Here is a 16,485-nt window from a genome sequence, read left to right on the forward strand (position 1 = left end):
GTTCACAAGTAACGCAGTAACTGTGGGAGTCTTTAAACAACGAAGGCCAATAGAATCCACACTGCAATATCTTAGCAGCAGTTTTCTTAGCACTAAAGTGACCCCCACAAGCATGATCATGACAAAAGGAAATACTGGACTGGTCACTCTCAGGTATACATCTCCTAATAATCTGGTCTGGACAATACTTAAACAAATAAGGATCATCCCAAAAGAAGTGCTTAACCTCAGCTAAAAATCTAGAACGATCTTGTTTACCCCAATGTTGGGGCATTCGACCAGTAACAAGATAGTTCACTATATTCGCATACCAAGGTAATTGGGTAACAAAGAACAATTGTTCATCAGGAAAGCTATCCCTTATAGGAAGGGAATCATCTGGGGAACTAACAACTAGCCTAGACAAGTGATCTGCTACAACATTTTCGGCACCCTTTTTGTCTCTAATGTCTGGAGAAAACTCTTGCAACAACAGAATCCACCTAATCAATCTAGGTTTAGTATCCTTCTTAGACAAAAGATATTTTAAAGCAGCATGATCAGTATATATGATGATCTTAGAACCTAAGAGATAGGGTCTAAACTTGTCTAAGGCAAACACAATGGCTAATAGTTCCTTCTCGGTAGTGGTATAGTTCAACTGGGCATCATTCAGAGTTTTGCTAGCATAGTAAATCTCATGAAGTAACTTATTTTCTCGCTGACCTAGCACAACACCAATAGCATAATCTGAAGCATCACACATGATCTCAAAGGGTAGGTTCTAGTTGGGTGCCTAGACTATGGGGGCGGTAGTGAGTAATGACTTAAGCTTCTCAAAAGCCTCTAAACAAGCATCATCAAAGACAAACTTAACATCTTTTGCAAGCAAATTGCAAAGAGGTCTAGACATCAAGCTAAAATCCTTAATGAAACGACGATAAAAACCAGCATGCCCTAAGAATGACCTAATATCTCTTACGGTTTTTGGGACCGGTAAAGTTTTAATAAGGTCAACTTTGGCTCTATCTACCTCTATACCCTTTGAAGATACAATATGCCCTAGAACAATTCCTGAACGAACCATAAAGTGACATTTCTCCCGATTAAGCACTAAATTCTTTTCCTTACACCTAGTCAAAACTAATGACAAATGATGCAAGCACTCATCGAAAGACGAACCAAACACTGAAAAATCATCCATAAAGACCTCTAAGAACCGTTCTACCATGTCAGAAAATATGCTCATCATGCAACGCTGAAAAGTCACAGGGGCATTACATAGCCCGAAAGGCATGCGTCTATACGCAAAGGTACCAAAGGGACAGGTAAAAGTGGTTTTCTCCTGGTCTTCTAGGGAAATAACGATATGATTATATCCAGAGTAGCCATCTAAAAAGCAGTAGTGACTATGTACATCTAATCTCTCTAGCATCTGTTCGATGAAGGGAAGGGGAAAGTGGTCCTTCCTAGTGACCTTGTTCAATTTCCTATAGTCAATACAAACACGCCAACCCGTGGTCACTCGGGTCGGGATTAACTCATTGTTATCATTATGGACTATAGTAATACCAGATTTCTTGGGAACAACCTAAACGGGGCTGACCCACTTACTGTCTGAAATAGGGTAGATAATGCCTGCATCTAATAGCTTAAGAACCTCAGTTCGAACTACTTCTTTCATATTGGGGTTTAGTCGACGTTGCATCTCCCTAGAAGGTTTGGTGTCTTCCTCTAAATAGATCTGATGCATACAAATAGTAGGACTTATACCCTTAATGTCTGCTATGGTCCACCCTAAAGCTTCCTTGTTGTTTTGAAGGACGGTTACTAGCCTACTTTCCTGATCTCTATCCAAGTCGGAAGAAACAATCACAGGTAAAGTCTCAGACGGGCCTAAAAACACATACTTCATGGTATTTGGCAATGGTTTTAGGTCCAACTTAGGAGGCTCTTCTAAATAAGGAACTAGGGTAGACTTAGAAACTGGTAGTGGTTCGAACTTAGGTTTCCATCCATTGCTAGTATCTAACAAAGGGGTTGAATATAACAAAGCATTCACCTCATTAATCACCTTATCATCATCAAAATAAATCCCAAAGTGAGCTAGGCATTTCTCTAATGGATCTTCTAACAAAGTGTTTGGTAATGACTCCTCGACTAATGTTCCTATCATGTTCACCTCTTCTATATTCGAGTCATCTAGTTCAGAAGGTAGCTTACTAATATTAAAAATGTTCAGCTCAATAGTCATATTACCAAAAGACAAATTCATAATACCATTTCGACAGTTAATGATCGCATTGGATGTAGCTAAAAACGGGCGACCTAAAATCACTGGTATTTGGTTCTCTGGGTCAGGGACATGTTGGGTATCTAGGATAACAAAATCCACCGGATATATAAACTTATCGACCTCTATGAGAACATCCTCGATCACACCATGAGGAATTTTAACGGACCTATCAGCTAACTGAAGTGTCATCTGTGTAGGTTTCATCTCACCAAGTCCTAGCTTAAGGTACACATGGTATGGCAGTAAGTTCACACTGGCTCCTAAGTCAAGCAACGCTTTCTCAACACGGTACTTACCTATTGTACAAGCACTGATAGGGGACCATGGGTCTTTATACTTAGGAGTAGTGGTATTCTGAATAATAGAACTCACATGACTAGCTATGAAGGCTTTCTTCTGGACACCGAGCTTACGCTTTCGCGTACACAAGTCCTTAAGGAACTTGGCATAAGAGGGAATCTGCCTAATTTCATCTAATAATGGAAGGTTGATATTAACCTTCTTAAAAACCTCCAATTTATCATTAAAGTTGGACTCCCTCTTAGTCGGAACTAGCAGCTGGGGGAACGGGGCTCTGGGAACAAAGCCGGGCACATCAGGATCCTCATTGGTCTCCTTGGAGACTCTATCAGTCTCCTCATTTTCTGGCTCATAAGGGTGAACTACAGCATGTTCATTTTCAGGTATGTCGACCTTATTATCAACTTTCTTTCCACTCCTAAGGGTTGTAGCAGAGTTCACATGATTGTACGATTTCTCTCCTCTAGGGTTAGGATCAGTATGACTAGGGAACCTTCCTTCTTCTCTCTCATTGATAAACTTAGCTATTTGGCCGACTTGAAGCTCTAATTTAGCAAAATACTGGGCACTATTCTTAAAATTTTGTTTGGTTTCCTCTTGAAAATTACCCTGGATTTTTACTAACATTTCCTGGCTTTGTGATAGCATCTCCTGGCTCTTCCTTAATATTACTAAGGGTTTCCTCTAAGCTAGTTATTCTATTCTCAGATGGGTTATGGGTCTGACCTGAAGAGTTCTTAGTATAACCAAAACCTGGGGGAGGCTGAGAATTACTAGACTGGCCTTGATTCTAGCCCTTAGACCAAGAGAAATTAGGATGGTTTCTCCAACCAGGGTTGTAGGTCTCTGAGTAGGGGTCAAACTTCTGACGGTTTTCAAACCTAGCATTGTTATAGACAGCATGAGCTTGCTCTTCACTAACCTGACCTTCCCAGAATGAGTTATCGGGCTCTATTCAACAAGGGACTTATTTTTAGATTGACCCATTTCCAATGCTTCTAACCTTCTAGATAAAGCAACAAACTTATCATCTGACGCAAAACTCGTATCTACCATATTGGTGCTACTTCTATTGACCAAGAGTCTTTTAGGGGGTTCAACACAAGACTCCCACTGTTGGGATTTTTCAGCGATAGCTCCTAAGAAGGTAAAAGCATCATCATCATTTTTACTAGTGAATTCACCAGCGCACATAGACTCGACCATGGCATTGGTCGAATAGTCTAAAAGGAAACAGTTTTAGAGAAATTGAAGTCATTGAAAGAAGCCCCTACCTTAAAGCCTATGGAAAGTGAGCATCATAAGGAAAAACTCTTGCAAATCACTAACTTATTAGGTGCTTCTCGAGGACGGATGACCGTCGAAACAAGAACCATTTACGATGACTCTATGCACAAGTTCAAACCTTCGAAATTGGATAAGGAAGTGGCTAAATAGTTCGGGGAGTGTCAAACAACGAGAATCTGGGACGTGGGTAAAGATTTTCAACACTACCAAAAAAAATCACTAGTTCGTAGTAGGTTTTCGGTTCTTTATTCTTTTGGAACATTTGCTGGTTTTTTTTTGTAGGATTGCAAGTGCGTTTCTTTTCTTCTTAATCCTGTCTACTGCCACTTTATAGCCGCCACGGCTACGATGTGGTCGGGCCACATGCTTCAAGTATGTGGCCCTTGTTATTTTTGTGACATCTATTAAAACTAAAAACCCGCCCCTCTAAATCCCCTAAAAATTTAACGTTTAGAGATAAAGTAGGGAATTAAGAAAAATATTTAGTTACACTTTTAAGTAATTGAGAAAAAATAGGGAATTAAGAAAAATATTTAGTTACACTTTCAAGTAATTAACAAATATTATATTCTTATTATTAGATAAAGAGTATTACATTAACTAGTTGGAAGCCTAACAAGCTAAGCTCCAACAACGTACTACTACATTAATTGAATTGAACAGGTTGCCATGCTAGCCTACCAGCGAGTCTCATGAATAACCTAGCCAAGGGAGTCGAAGCAGATGGGTGGGATGAAATTGTGTCACAAGGGGAGCAAGCTAACTCTACCTTCCATATCAATTCCTACAATATTACGTCATTGGGGACTCAAACATGGAACCTCCTAGAACGCATGAATTTTTGGGAAACGGAGATGACCAGTTGAGATAGGGCCCGTTATTTATTTTTTTCTTTATAATAGGTGTCATAAAATTAAGAAGTATGTGGCCCGGCCACATCATAGCCGTACCAGTGTTGCAAGTGCATTTTTTTTTTAAGTCAAGAAAAGAAAGGAACCAAAAGAAAAGAAAAGAAAAAGAAAAACAAACACGAACAAAAGCTTATGAAGTCGAAGGGCAAACCATTTCAGGCTTACCCTCTGAGCAGCCCACTCCACTAAACCTGCCTCTTAAACAGATCCAGTCCATAGATCCAATCGAAATTACACCAAAACCGAATTCTCCCCTCCCCTCTCACGAAGAAAACTACACATTGGTGACCAGACATGTTCTGTCTTCTTGATTTTCATTGTCTGCTTCATACATTCCGCGCTTGGTTCGATCAAACTCATCATCTGAATACCAATCAAAATTATAGGTCTGTAATTTATCAGACCAAATATTAACCCTGTAAAATGTCTTTCAATTGTTTGTTGAAATGCCTAAGAGAATCACTTCTAGACTTCTAGTTATGGTTACCCACCTTTGATTTCATTGGCTGAAGGGTTGGATTAAGTTTCGCTAAAGCTTCATCCCGTTGAAGCTTGGGCATGAGCTTAAGTCCTTATTGGTGAAGTTGTTTAAGATAAAAAATGTTGGAAGTTAGCATTGTAGTTTAATCCGTTATTTTCTTCTTCTTCTTCTGGTGCAGAGATTTCACTTTGAAATAATCATATATACTTGTATGCCACTTCGGTTATGATCCTTTTACTAGCTTGATGTGAAAGTTTAATATGGATGAAGACATATAAATATTTTGTTTTCTCATTTGTGTCAGCTGAACAAAAAAGAAAGCTGAAAGGTGAGGGGGTCGGAATCCTACAGTAGGAGCAAGACACAGTTAAGGAACGTATCGAAATCCTGGAATGATGAGTAAGTCTTCATCTTTTTTTATGATTTCTTGTTTTATTCATGTCGAATTGTCACATTATCCAAATTGCAACTGCATTATTCACTGACAGCCTCTTTTTTTCGAAATTTTACCTGAACAAAGAAGGGGATTTAAACTACTGATACATCATTCTTAACTCAAATCTAATATAATGAACAAATTAAGAAACAAACCTGGCATCAAGAAGCTCTTTTTGGAATTGTTAAGAGTGATTCACTTAATTGACATGCATAGTGTTGTGGAAAACAAAAAAACTATCCAAATCAAGTTGTCCTTCAGTAAATCAATTTACAGACAATAGCCTGCTATTTTAGTAGTGGGATTTGTGAATGTATGGTAGTTCAAGTAGAAACGAATTCGTTATTTTGTCTCATCAGCTTATAGTGCAATATATATGACTGTCTCAGTGACAGGTACATCATCTAAGGCTACAAACAGTGGAGGTGCTGGAATCAAATTTAAAGTTTAAGGACCTGGACCAGCATAAACATCTGGCAAGGTGTCAAGCACAAATAATACATGCAACACGCATGCACATGACCTCCCACTTTCCCATGTCTTATCAGCTAAAGGTTCCAGTACTTGGTTTAGTTTCCCTCCGTTTCTTTGCAAAATCAAGTCGGTGCTTCTCATCATCTACCCCCAAAACCAGACGGCTGACTAAGCAAGAATGTCTGATACACTTACAACACTGCAAATCCATGAAAGAACTAAGACAAATCCAATCCCAGGTCTTCAGAATAGGTCTAAGTCAAAACAGAGATGCAGTAAACAAACTCTTGGTTTTCTGTACAGACCCAAAGTCTGGAAATTTTCACTATGCAGAGAGAGTTTTCAGTTACACAGAAGAGCCATCTTTATTCTTATACAACTTAATGATCAGAGCATCTACTAAAATGGGTGACTTAAGAAGATGTGTTTCTTTTTTTGTTAGATTAAGGGAAGATGGTTTATCACCTGATAATTTCACTTTCCCTTTTGTTCTTAAGGCGATCGGATGTTCAAAGATGGTTTTGGAGGGAAAAAAGATCCATGGGCTCATTGTAAAAACTGGTTTTGAGTTTGTATCTTTTGTGAGAAACTCTCTTATGGATATGTACACAGAGATGCGTGATGTTGAGACATTACAGTTTCTATTTGAAGAAAACCCAGAGAGAGATTTAGTTTGTTGGAATGTTTTGATTTCAGGGTATGTTAGGTGCGGAAAATTTGAGGATGCTCTAGTCATTTATCGCAGGATGAGAGAAGAATCTGGATTTAAACCGGATGAAGCTACTCTTGTTAGCACACTTTCTGCTTGTGCTGCCTTAAGAAATTTGGAATTGGGTAAGGAAATACAGTTGTATATTAAGAGTGGACTTGAATTTACAGTTTTACTTAGCAATGCTTTGTTGGGAATGTACTCGAAATGTGGATGTTTAGTTCAGGCACGTCAAGTTTTCGATGAGATGCCGGTTAAAAATGTGATTACTTGGACCAGTATTGTGTCTGGATATGTGAATTCTGGTCAAATAGATGAAGCAAGAGAGCTTTTTAAAAGAAGTCCAGTAAGGGATGTTGTTCTTTGGACAGCTATGATCAATGGATATGTGCAGTTTAATCAGATTGACGAGGCTTTGTCTCTTTTTAATGAGATGCAAACTAGGGGATTAAAACCGGATGGATTTACTGTTGTTGCTCTTCTAACAGGTTGTGCTCAATTGGGAGCCCTGGAACAAGGGAGATGGATCCATGGATACATTGAAGATCACAATATTAGAATGGATGCTGTAGTTGGTACTGCTCTTATAGATATGTATGCTAAATGTGGCTTCATAGAGAAATCGATGGAGATTTTCTTGAAAGTAGATGAAAGGGATAGATCCATATGGACTGCTATTATTTGTGGGCTCGCTCTGAATGGGCAGACAAATAAAGCTCTGGAGCTGTTCTCAGAGATGAAACTGGCTGGGGTAAAACCGGATGATATTACTTTCATTGGTGTTTTAAGTGCATGCAATCATGCGCATATGGTGGACGAAGGCCGATCTTATTTTGAATCCATGAGGACAATTTATCAGATTGAACCTAAGTTAGAACACTACGGGTGTTTGGTTGATCTACTTGGACGTGCTGGGAAGATAAGTGAAGCTGAAGACATAGTGGAAAAGATCCCAAATATTGATAATGCCGACGATTTGCTGCCATTATGGGGTTCTTTACTAGGGGCTTGCAAAATCCATGGAAATGTCGAGACAAGTGAACGTATAGCGAAACGTCTTTCTGCAAAAGAATCCAACAATCCTGGTATTCTTATACTTCTAGCAAATATTTATGCAGCGGCTGAAAGATGGGAGGATGTTAACAGAGTAAGGAGGAAGATGAAGTCTTTAGGAGTACAAAAACTGCCTGGATGCAGTTCAATTGAGCTGAATGGCGTTGTACATGAATTTCTTGTAGGAGGCTCTTCCCACCCAGAGATTAGCAACATTTATAGCCTGTTGAATGATATGAGCCGTGTGATGTTTAGTTCAGAAGAAAACTTGAGAAGCATCAAGACCTGATTCTCATACTGTTTTATTCGTTAAGGCCAAGCAAGCATGGGCTTATACTTTAGACAGTCCACATGATGGACATTGGGTGCAAGAGAGATGCTTGCAATACTTTCAGTTTAAGCAACTGGGTGGCCATCGATATGTGTTTGGTATTACATTCCACAGTAGAACTTAACTTTTGGAGCCATACATCATAGGGGCATGAGTCTTAATATAGCTTACCATCTGTTATCAGCTCATTCAATAAGGTACGTTAAGATGGTACGATGCTTATTAATGTATTAACTTGAAACATACCATATCTCCTAAGGTTATTACTATGCTAAAGATATATATGCTATCATGGCTAACAATGTTAAGCATTTTTTGCAGCAATGGTCTGAAGAAACTTACCAAAACTAGTCTGGTTTTTAAAGATGGATGGAAACAATCAAGTGATATTTACTGCTGTAGGTGCATCAGCAAAGAATGGCATGTTTCTCTGTTTAAGTTCTTGACAATCCTCTGAAACGGCTTTCATGGGATCTAAAATTTCACGATCAGGTAGATCTAGTCCCTGTTTAATCCGCCCCATTCTTCTTGAGTGTAAAACTTGCTTAGAGATAACAGGGAGCCGGATAGTCTGGAATTCATTCAGAGCCACACCCAAGTTCTCTGATCCCCAGTTCTCAAGGCATTTGCCTAAAACTGCAGCATCTAAAATTGACATATTTGTGCTTCTTAGACCATGTAGAGATGTGGGATGAGCTGCATCTCCGATTAATACCACATTATCCCAGTGAATCTCTTTTAGAGGATCACTATCATATATGAGATTGATGAAAGGATCTCTTGTTTCTTTCATTACCCTTGCCAATTCCGGAGCCCAAATGCGTTCAGCCTCTTTATGCATCTGTTCAATCATCTCGTTGCTTACTTTCATTGTCATTGAATTTCCCTGAACCATTTTTTCACTATTAGCTTAGGAGAACTTGAATAGAAGTTCAAAATTTTCAGTACGTGCTGAGCAACATTTGATTAAATCAAATTTAGTAGTTTTGAAGAAAGAAAAAGTAGAGTAATTACCTTCAATTCTGGTTCTGGTTGATTGACGTACCATATCCAATTGATTCTTCTGTTTTGAAGTTCGTAAAATACACAATGAGTTCTACAACCCATATCAAAATACAAGCATTTCCCGAGCCCGGGGAAAGCCTTACGGAGATTGGTGATAGTATCAGAATTTTCATTTCCCGTAAAATCTAGTACTCCTCTCCATGCAGAGTAACCTGAATACCTGTGTACAGCTATCTCTAGTACATTAAACAGGAAGGAACGAAGTTCAACAATTACCACTTTAATTTGTTTTTAAAGCCCAAATGTCGTTGATAGATTGATTTGAAACTACCTCAACTTAAAATCTGGGAGGAAATATTTACGAATTGTTGACAGACAACCATCTGCTGCAACAAGCAAATCACCAACTACTTCTATTATCTCATTTGTTTGTAATACTTTCGCTTTAACTCTTACAAAAGCTTTGTCATCTGAAATGCAGAAGGAGAGAAACTGGTGGCCCCAAAGGAAAATGTCTGACGGTATAGCTTTGTATAGCAAGCCGTGAAGATCAGCCCAATGAGCTGCCCTAAAATTGAAATTTTCATCTCTTGTCAGTACCTTACAAATCTTCTTCTCACTGTCCGTTGCTTGGTTCTGATCAAATTACAATGCTTCAGAAAGCAGTCTTGGTAAGCATTAATATTAACTTAAATTACTTAATCATGTTGAACATCGTTTTCTCATATTCAATATTCTTTATGAATTACAGCAGTTATACATAAGTAATGTGTTTCCAAATATTCTAGTCCTTGATAATTTTTTTTTTATTACCTCATTCTGTTAAAATTATTCAATCACTAGGATGATCCGATGTACCTGATAGACGAGTACGTACCAGATCGATTCTAAGCGGCAAGGTAGCGTTGTGGAGGAGCTCCGATTGGTTCAACCAGAGTTCAATGAAACTTTGAGCTTGTTGGTCGAGTCCAAGGCCTGCACCAGTTGAAACACCAGTCTGTGGCTAATCCGATTTCTCAATCACCACTACATCCCATCCCGCTGTTTTGAGTGAGTGAGCACAACATATCCCTGCTATACTTCCTCCAACCACAATTGCTGTTGGCTTCCTCTTCATATCTCCTCCTCTGGATGGAGAAGAAGATGCCATTGAGATAAAGGACAACAACAAAATAAGTACGGTCCAGCGAGCTTACTCTTTTTTCTTTGAAAGCAAGCGACAAAATTAGTTGCTAACTTGCTATCATGCTGTGTTGTTTTCTTTTGCTTTCGTTGGAGCTAGTTCTGTTTTTGTTGACCTCATGTTTAACATGGGTAAACAAAATTTAGCATATTATTGCTGTGGCATTAACGAGAATATACATTTTCATTGCAAGGAACTATAGGCCAAAATGTTCAGAATATGATCTTAAATAGAATGTTATAATCTCATAACAGACTAAAATGCAAAAGTGATAGTAACACTATTGTAGAAACGGATGGAACATAATTTTTTCGGAGTGTTCAGCTTGGCTACTTTTTTTCATTTTTGCCGAACTCAATAATGTTTTCTGTTTGGGTCGAATTGCGTGGGATGTCAAACAAGGATATGAAGTAAAGAAACCAGACCTCCAACCTCATTTCAAAGCAGTTTTGAAAATAGGACTGATGTACATTAAAGGAACAGAATACACTCTAAGAAAGTAAAATGACGAGCATAAATCAATTTTATAACCGAGTACGATGAATATCTCTGGTAATGAATAAGTTCAGCTCAACAACTGTTATCGAACACTATCGTTTTTCACTCTGGAGGTGCAGTAAATCCGTCCAGCTAAAACTAACAATCAATTTGATCTGAGATAACTTATTCGCCTAATGACACTTGTCCGGTGATGTGACAAGATAGAAGCTGCTTTAACGGCATCTACTCTAGTCCTGAAATCCTCGCCGGGTGCTTTATTAGTTGCGCTGATTATTGTTTGCAGAATTTGCGGTGGATCCCCATGACTGAACGCCACACCCGCAACCCATGCATATCCATACATTCAAAATTAAATAACAACCATGAGCATGAAAGTACATTTAATTATCATTGTCTTTGAAATTATAATACAGTGCTAAAGTCATTGGGTGATGATACCAGTGATCCGAGTTCAAAACTCGCTAGCATCAAACTTTTTACCAATAAAAAAAAATAAAAATAAAAATAAAATTGTCTTGGAAACTATCTATGTATTGGACAATTTTCTTTTATTACCCTTGAAAATCTTTCTCGATGGTTTCCATAACAGTAGCAAGTCTGGAAGCAACGTCCGCTATAATTTTTCCTTATATCCGTACAAACACTACGTACATGTAAGCACATCATCATCCGGTAATACTTATATATATTGAACTAGTGAGTTTACATTTTTTGTTGTTGTTGTTGGAAAGAGTAGTTCCTTATTAAACTAGAATGAACTTCTCTCGGGTAGGAACGCCCCATCGGATCATTCCTTACATTAAGGAAGTCCGGACATATGTTGTCCCATATACAGACGTATGTGTAATTGTTGTTGGGTTGCATGATTTGCCAGTCCATCAATAACTTGGTTCATTTCTCGATATATGTGAGTGATAGTGAATTGTCCAATCGTTGTAGATGGTCTTGTATTTCCTTTATCATGCTTTGGATGATCCATGGTGGTTGTGCGTCGTCTTTTTTCAGCTGTGTTAACAGAGTTGCTGAGTCTGTTTCAAAGTGGATTTGGGTCCATCCTTATGACACTGCCGTTCTGGTAACTAGAAGGAAGTCCCACGTTTCTGCCACCAGTATCGTGGCTATTCCGATGGGAGCTGTCATCGCCATTACAACTCTTCCTTCTGAGTTCCTGTAGATCCATCCTGCTTCTGCGATCTCCGGTGGTCCTCCCAGTTCACCTTTGCTTGTTCCGTCCTTGTTGATCTTCAGCCAATTTGGTGGTGGCCGTAACCATTTTACCCAAATGACAGTTGACGTCCCACTAGTGGTAGGATTTTGTCTTTGTCGAGGTTCTGACAGAGTGTTCAAATTGTGTTTAGTCTCCCGGTTGGACTCTTGGCTGAGCAGTAGGGATATTTGAAAAGTTTGTTGTGGAGTCTGGATGTTGTTGTTATAGTGTTTTGCATTTCTAGCGAGCCAAATATTCCATATGGTGTAACAACAAATCGTGAAATAAAAGTTTTGTGGAACTTTAAAGGAATTCGTTGCCGTTGTGGTAGATCTTCTACTTTGATATTGTTGTTGAGGTGGTGCTTGAAAAGGCGAGGGTATCCAAGTATACCTCAAACTAAAAATTTTCCACATATAAATCCTTTCTCCGAAAGTGACTGTCTATGGACTGAGTCGAGACAATACAACAAATTGGTTCACACTTCGTGTGATCGTCTATGGATACGAGATCGAGACAATACGACAACAAGATAACTTGTGTGATTGACTATGGATACAAGATCGAGAGAATGCAACAACGAAGTATGTTTACTTGATAAAAGGTTCAAACTTAACCAAACACAATAGGATTACTATCAAGTAAATAGGAATTAACGTTTGTGTAATTTACTTTAAATTATAATGACAACAATTATAATTGCGGAAAATAAAAGTAAATGACGTAGCAATATTTTGTTAACGAGGAAACCGCAAATGCAGAAAAACCCCGGGACCTTGTCCAGAATTGAATACTCTCAGGATTAAGCCGTTATACAAAATCAAACAAACTTTGTATAGTTGTGACCAAGAAACTAAACCTATAGTTCACCTAGTTCCGTCTGTATTCCTGCGCCTCCGACCTGTAATAAGTCACGTATTTGGAACAATTCCTTTGGTTCGTCTTCCAAACAGTAAAGGAACAAAAAATCTGTTTGGTATCAACTCTTTTCAACCAAGTGATATGAGTTCGACAAAAGGCTCTTCTGTTTATCTCAATAAACTCCTTTGTCAGTTTCTTAGAACTATCTTATTATCAACTACCAAAGTAATTGTTAAGATTTTGCAATCAATACTTTTAATCATAAAGAATTGTATTGATGCCGATCTACACAACTAATCAATCTAATCTATCACAAGGATAAACCGATTATAGTTGGATCCTCTTTTACTGAAACAAGTATTGTGCACACCAAATATTATGAACCCTAATCAGAAATCTTCGAAGTCTTCTTTGTCTTCAAATATTTTTAGATCTTCAATAAACACCTGCACACAATCAGCTTGAATCTCTTGTGATCAATCACGCACAGAACGGAGTATGTTAACAATGGATTATCATAATATGTCTTTAGATCTAACAACAGTCTAAAGATCCCCTTCGAAACTTCAATCTAGTTTGAGTGAATCTTATATCAGAAAAGAAGATTCTCAAGCATAAACAAAATAGGTGCAATCAAAGTTCAACCACCGTTAGTCAATCAAATCAATCGAAAACAAAAGATAAACTGCAATTATCTAGTTTCCCACCAACGGTACTAATAGAGCTTCTCAATCCCAAAGAAGTCTTTAAACTGAGCGGCCGTAAGAGATTTTTCCTAATTCGGTTACTCTCCTCTCCGAATAGGCGGCTTCACCAGTAGCAGCACAACTGAGATAATTTTGCTATCTCTGAGGATTAGTTTACTCGAAATGCAAACTTTCATATTTATAGACCAAGGAAGTTTGGACACCAAGGAATTTTCAAAACCGAAAATATTCTCAAGATATGCAATAAATTTCAGATTCGGTTTCCATAATTCCTTGAAATGCTTTGTCCAAATATTGACCAAAAATCTCTTAGAAAATCTCCAACTAGTAAATGCACATTACTAATTTTCATTTTCCAAAAATAAAATCAAAAACCTTAAATAAAAGATTCTCAATTTATTTTATTTGATCCGTGATTTTCTTCCTTTACCTATTGAGGAATAACTTTGAACAATGAAAGATTTGCGTTACTGCACATGTTCAAAGTATGTCGACATTTTTACTTTGTAAGTTCTCCTTCATACTTACAATCTTGAAACCTATTTTCCACACTTCCAAACAAGTTTATAATTGGTTCATCTGACTTTGAAGAACTACGTGATTGATCAAGAACACTCAATCACCAAACATGGGTTTCACAGTTCTACCAAAACAAGTTTTGGTTCTACCTCCATGTGAGTAATGTGCATAGTCACACTAGCTTTCCAAAATTCGGTCGACTGGGTACTAGGATCGGTTCCCCAAATATATATGGTATCTAACTTATATGTGTTGCACATGTCCGCAGGATCGGTTCCCTTTTGCCTAAAAACGTGTTGCACACGTCCATAGGTTCGGTTCCCCTTTCTGCTACAAACTTGCTGCACCTCATACAAGGATCGATTTCCCTTTGTGATAGGTTGCACCTCTTAATAGGATCGGTTCCCCTTTACCCAGAGTCGGTCATATACCAATAACACAAAATCGATCATACCATCTTAGGTGATTACTTAAGATCGATTTCACTAATAAAAGTCATATCAATACAAAAGTCAGGCCTTTGTGAATAGTTTTACCAAGAAAATAAACAAGTCATGAGCGGTTATACTAATCACACATATTGGTAGTTCAAAAGATATGCAATGAATAACAATACCGATAATGCCTGGAGATTTCTTTTTCGATTCACAAAACAAGTTCATGAATTTACTTCCTTAAAACAAATGTAAAACATTGTTTCCTAGGATGAAATCTTCACCTTATACACATACATATCACTAACCTCAAGTGGAGGATGATGTTGTCGTTGTAGCTCCTTGCTTCTTCACTTCTTCAAGTCTTCGCAATACTTGTAATGTCTCATATCTTAATATTTTCAAGCTAACCTATATGAAGTTGACTCTGGTACATAATCAAGAGACTCTTTTAAATGAGATTTGGCTCACTAAAATATGACAACCAAACTTGACATACCAACGCTTGGTGGGTTCAACCGAGCTATGCTCTAACAAATTACAAGAATTCATTACACATACGCTTGATTACCGAATTCAATAGCAAATTACATTCAATTCGCTGGGTTCAATTTTAGTGACAAAGCTCTTACATCATACGGATAAACAAATTACAAGAATTCATTACACATACGCTTGATTCCCGAATTCAATAGCACAATAACCTGTATACATTCAATCCTTAAATGCCGGTGTTGACATTATAATTATAAAACTAATACTCCCCCTAAAGGTAAGATAGGTAGATTTTCAATCCGCACATCTTTGTTATTCCTTTGTAGTCTGTATAACTACAAGTATCATATGATATGCTACTCCCCCTTAGTCTATGCATTCACTCGTTCGTTAGATAAACGTTTAAGCACCAATATCCTTTCCCTTAGTGATGCCAATCAATATAAATCAATACCAGTATCACTTGTTTACTCCATATATTTCTCCCCCTTTTTGTCACAAAATGACAAAGAAACGAAAAAATAAAGGACAAACCGAAAGGATCTTACAAATCTCAAGATACTTGCAACCTATAGAGTTAAGCACGAGGGTTCCACACACCATTTTTGATAATCAATATCAAAACCGAAACTGCAAAGTAATTTTTTTTTGATATGTTACCAATGAAACAATTTTCCCTAATAGTTTAGCAAAACAAAAAATCAACTAAGCACCTTAGTTCCTTTGCTAAACCGATTGTACAAATACAATCGCTTGTTCGATAAGACCAAAATAAATATAACTCTATTTTTCTCATCAGGTTCTAATTATCCATATAACTTAGACCTTTAACTTTTAAACAAGACAAGTACTAGGTTAGTTAACTAGCAATTCTTGTTAAGGCATTCGATTAGACTTGAATAAATGAAACCTCCACTTTGATAAGTCTAACTAAGATCATAATTAACTTAGTTTCTCTTATCCAGAATCGAGTTGGACTAAACAATTCATCCCGTAAACATTTTCTTTGGTTAAGCCATAAACAATTCATACAAACCAAATAAATAAACTTGCATAATTATTCACCTCAACCGGAAGCAATTGAAACAACATAGACATTAAAGCACCGCAATTGCACCGAAATTTTGTAAGACTAAATGATTGATACCAATCAATAAAACAAGATAACAATAGTTTTTTTTAACCGGAAACAATTGAATCACACACACATCCATACATAAATAATGGAATAAAATATCAATTGTACCAAAATTTTGTTAAGCAAAAGCAATAAAAAATATGTAATAAAATTATGCTTTTCTTAAACAGGAAAACAA

At 37.5% G+C, this 16,485-nt stretch overlaps 1 protein-coding gene and 1 pseudogene across 1 annotated transcript; one reads left to right on the top strand and one right to left on the bottom strand.

Moving 5' to 3' along the window:
- Positions 1-4,945: 4,945 nt before the first annotated feature.
- On the top strand, positions 4,946-9,873 carry LOC113355640 (pentatricopeptide repeat-containing protein At1g31430-like). Its single transcript, XM_026598559.1, has 5 exons — positions 4,946-5,159; positions 5,559-5,653; positions 6,080-8,454; positions 8,579-8,749; positions 9,744-9,873. Exon 3 carries the CDS (start codon positions 6,203-6,205, stop codon positions 8,213-8,215), a length of 2,013 nt encoding a protein of 670 aa, XP_026454344.1. The 5' UTR covers positions 4,946-5,159; positions 5,559-5,653; positions 6,080-6,202; the 3' UTR covers positions 8,216-8,454; positions 8,579-8,749; positions 9,744-9,873.
- On the bottom strand, positions 8,458-10,448 carry LOC113355641 (annotated as a pseudogene).
- Between the last annotated feature and the right edge of the window lie 6,037 nt (positions 10,449-16,485).

This window comes from Papaver somniferum, chromosome 3 (genome assembly GCF_003573695.1).
Source record: "Papaver somniferum cultivar HN1 chromosome 3, ASM357369v1, whole genome shotgun sequence".
In the NCBI taxonomy this organism is placed as follows: domain Eukaryota; kingdom Viridiplantae; phylum Streptophyta; class Magnoliopsida; order Ranunculales; family Papaveraceae; genus Papaver; species Papaver somniferum.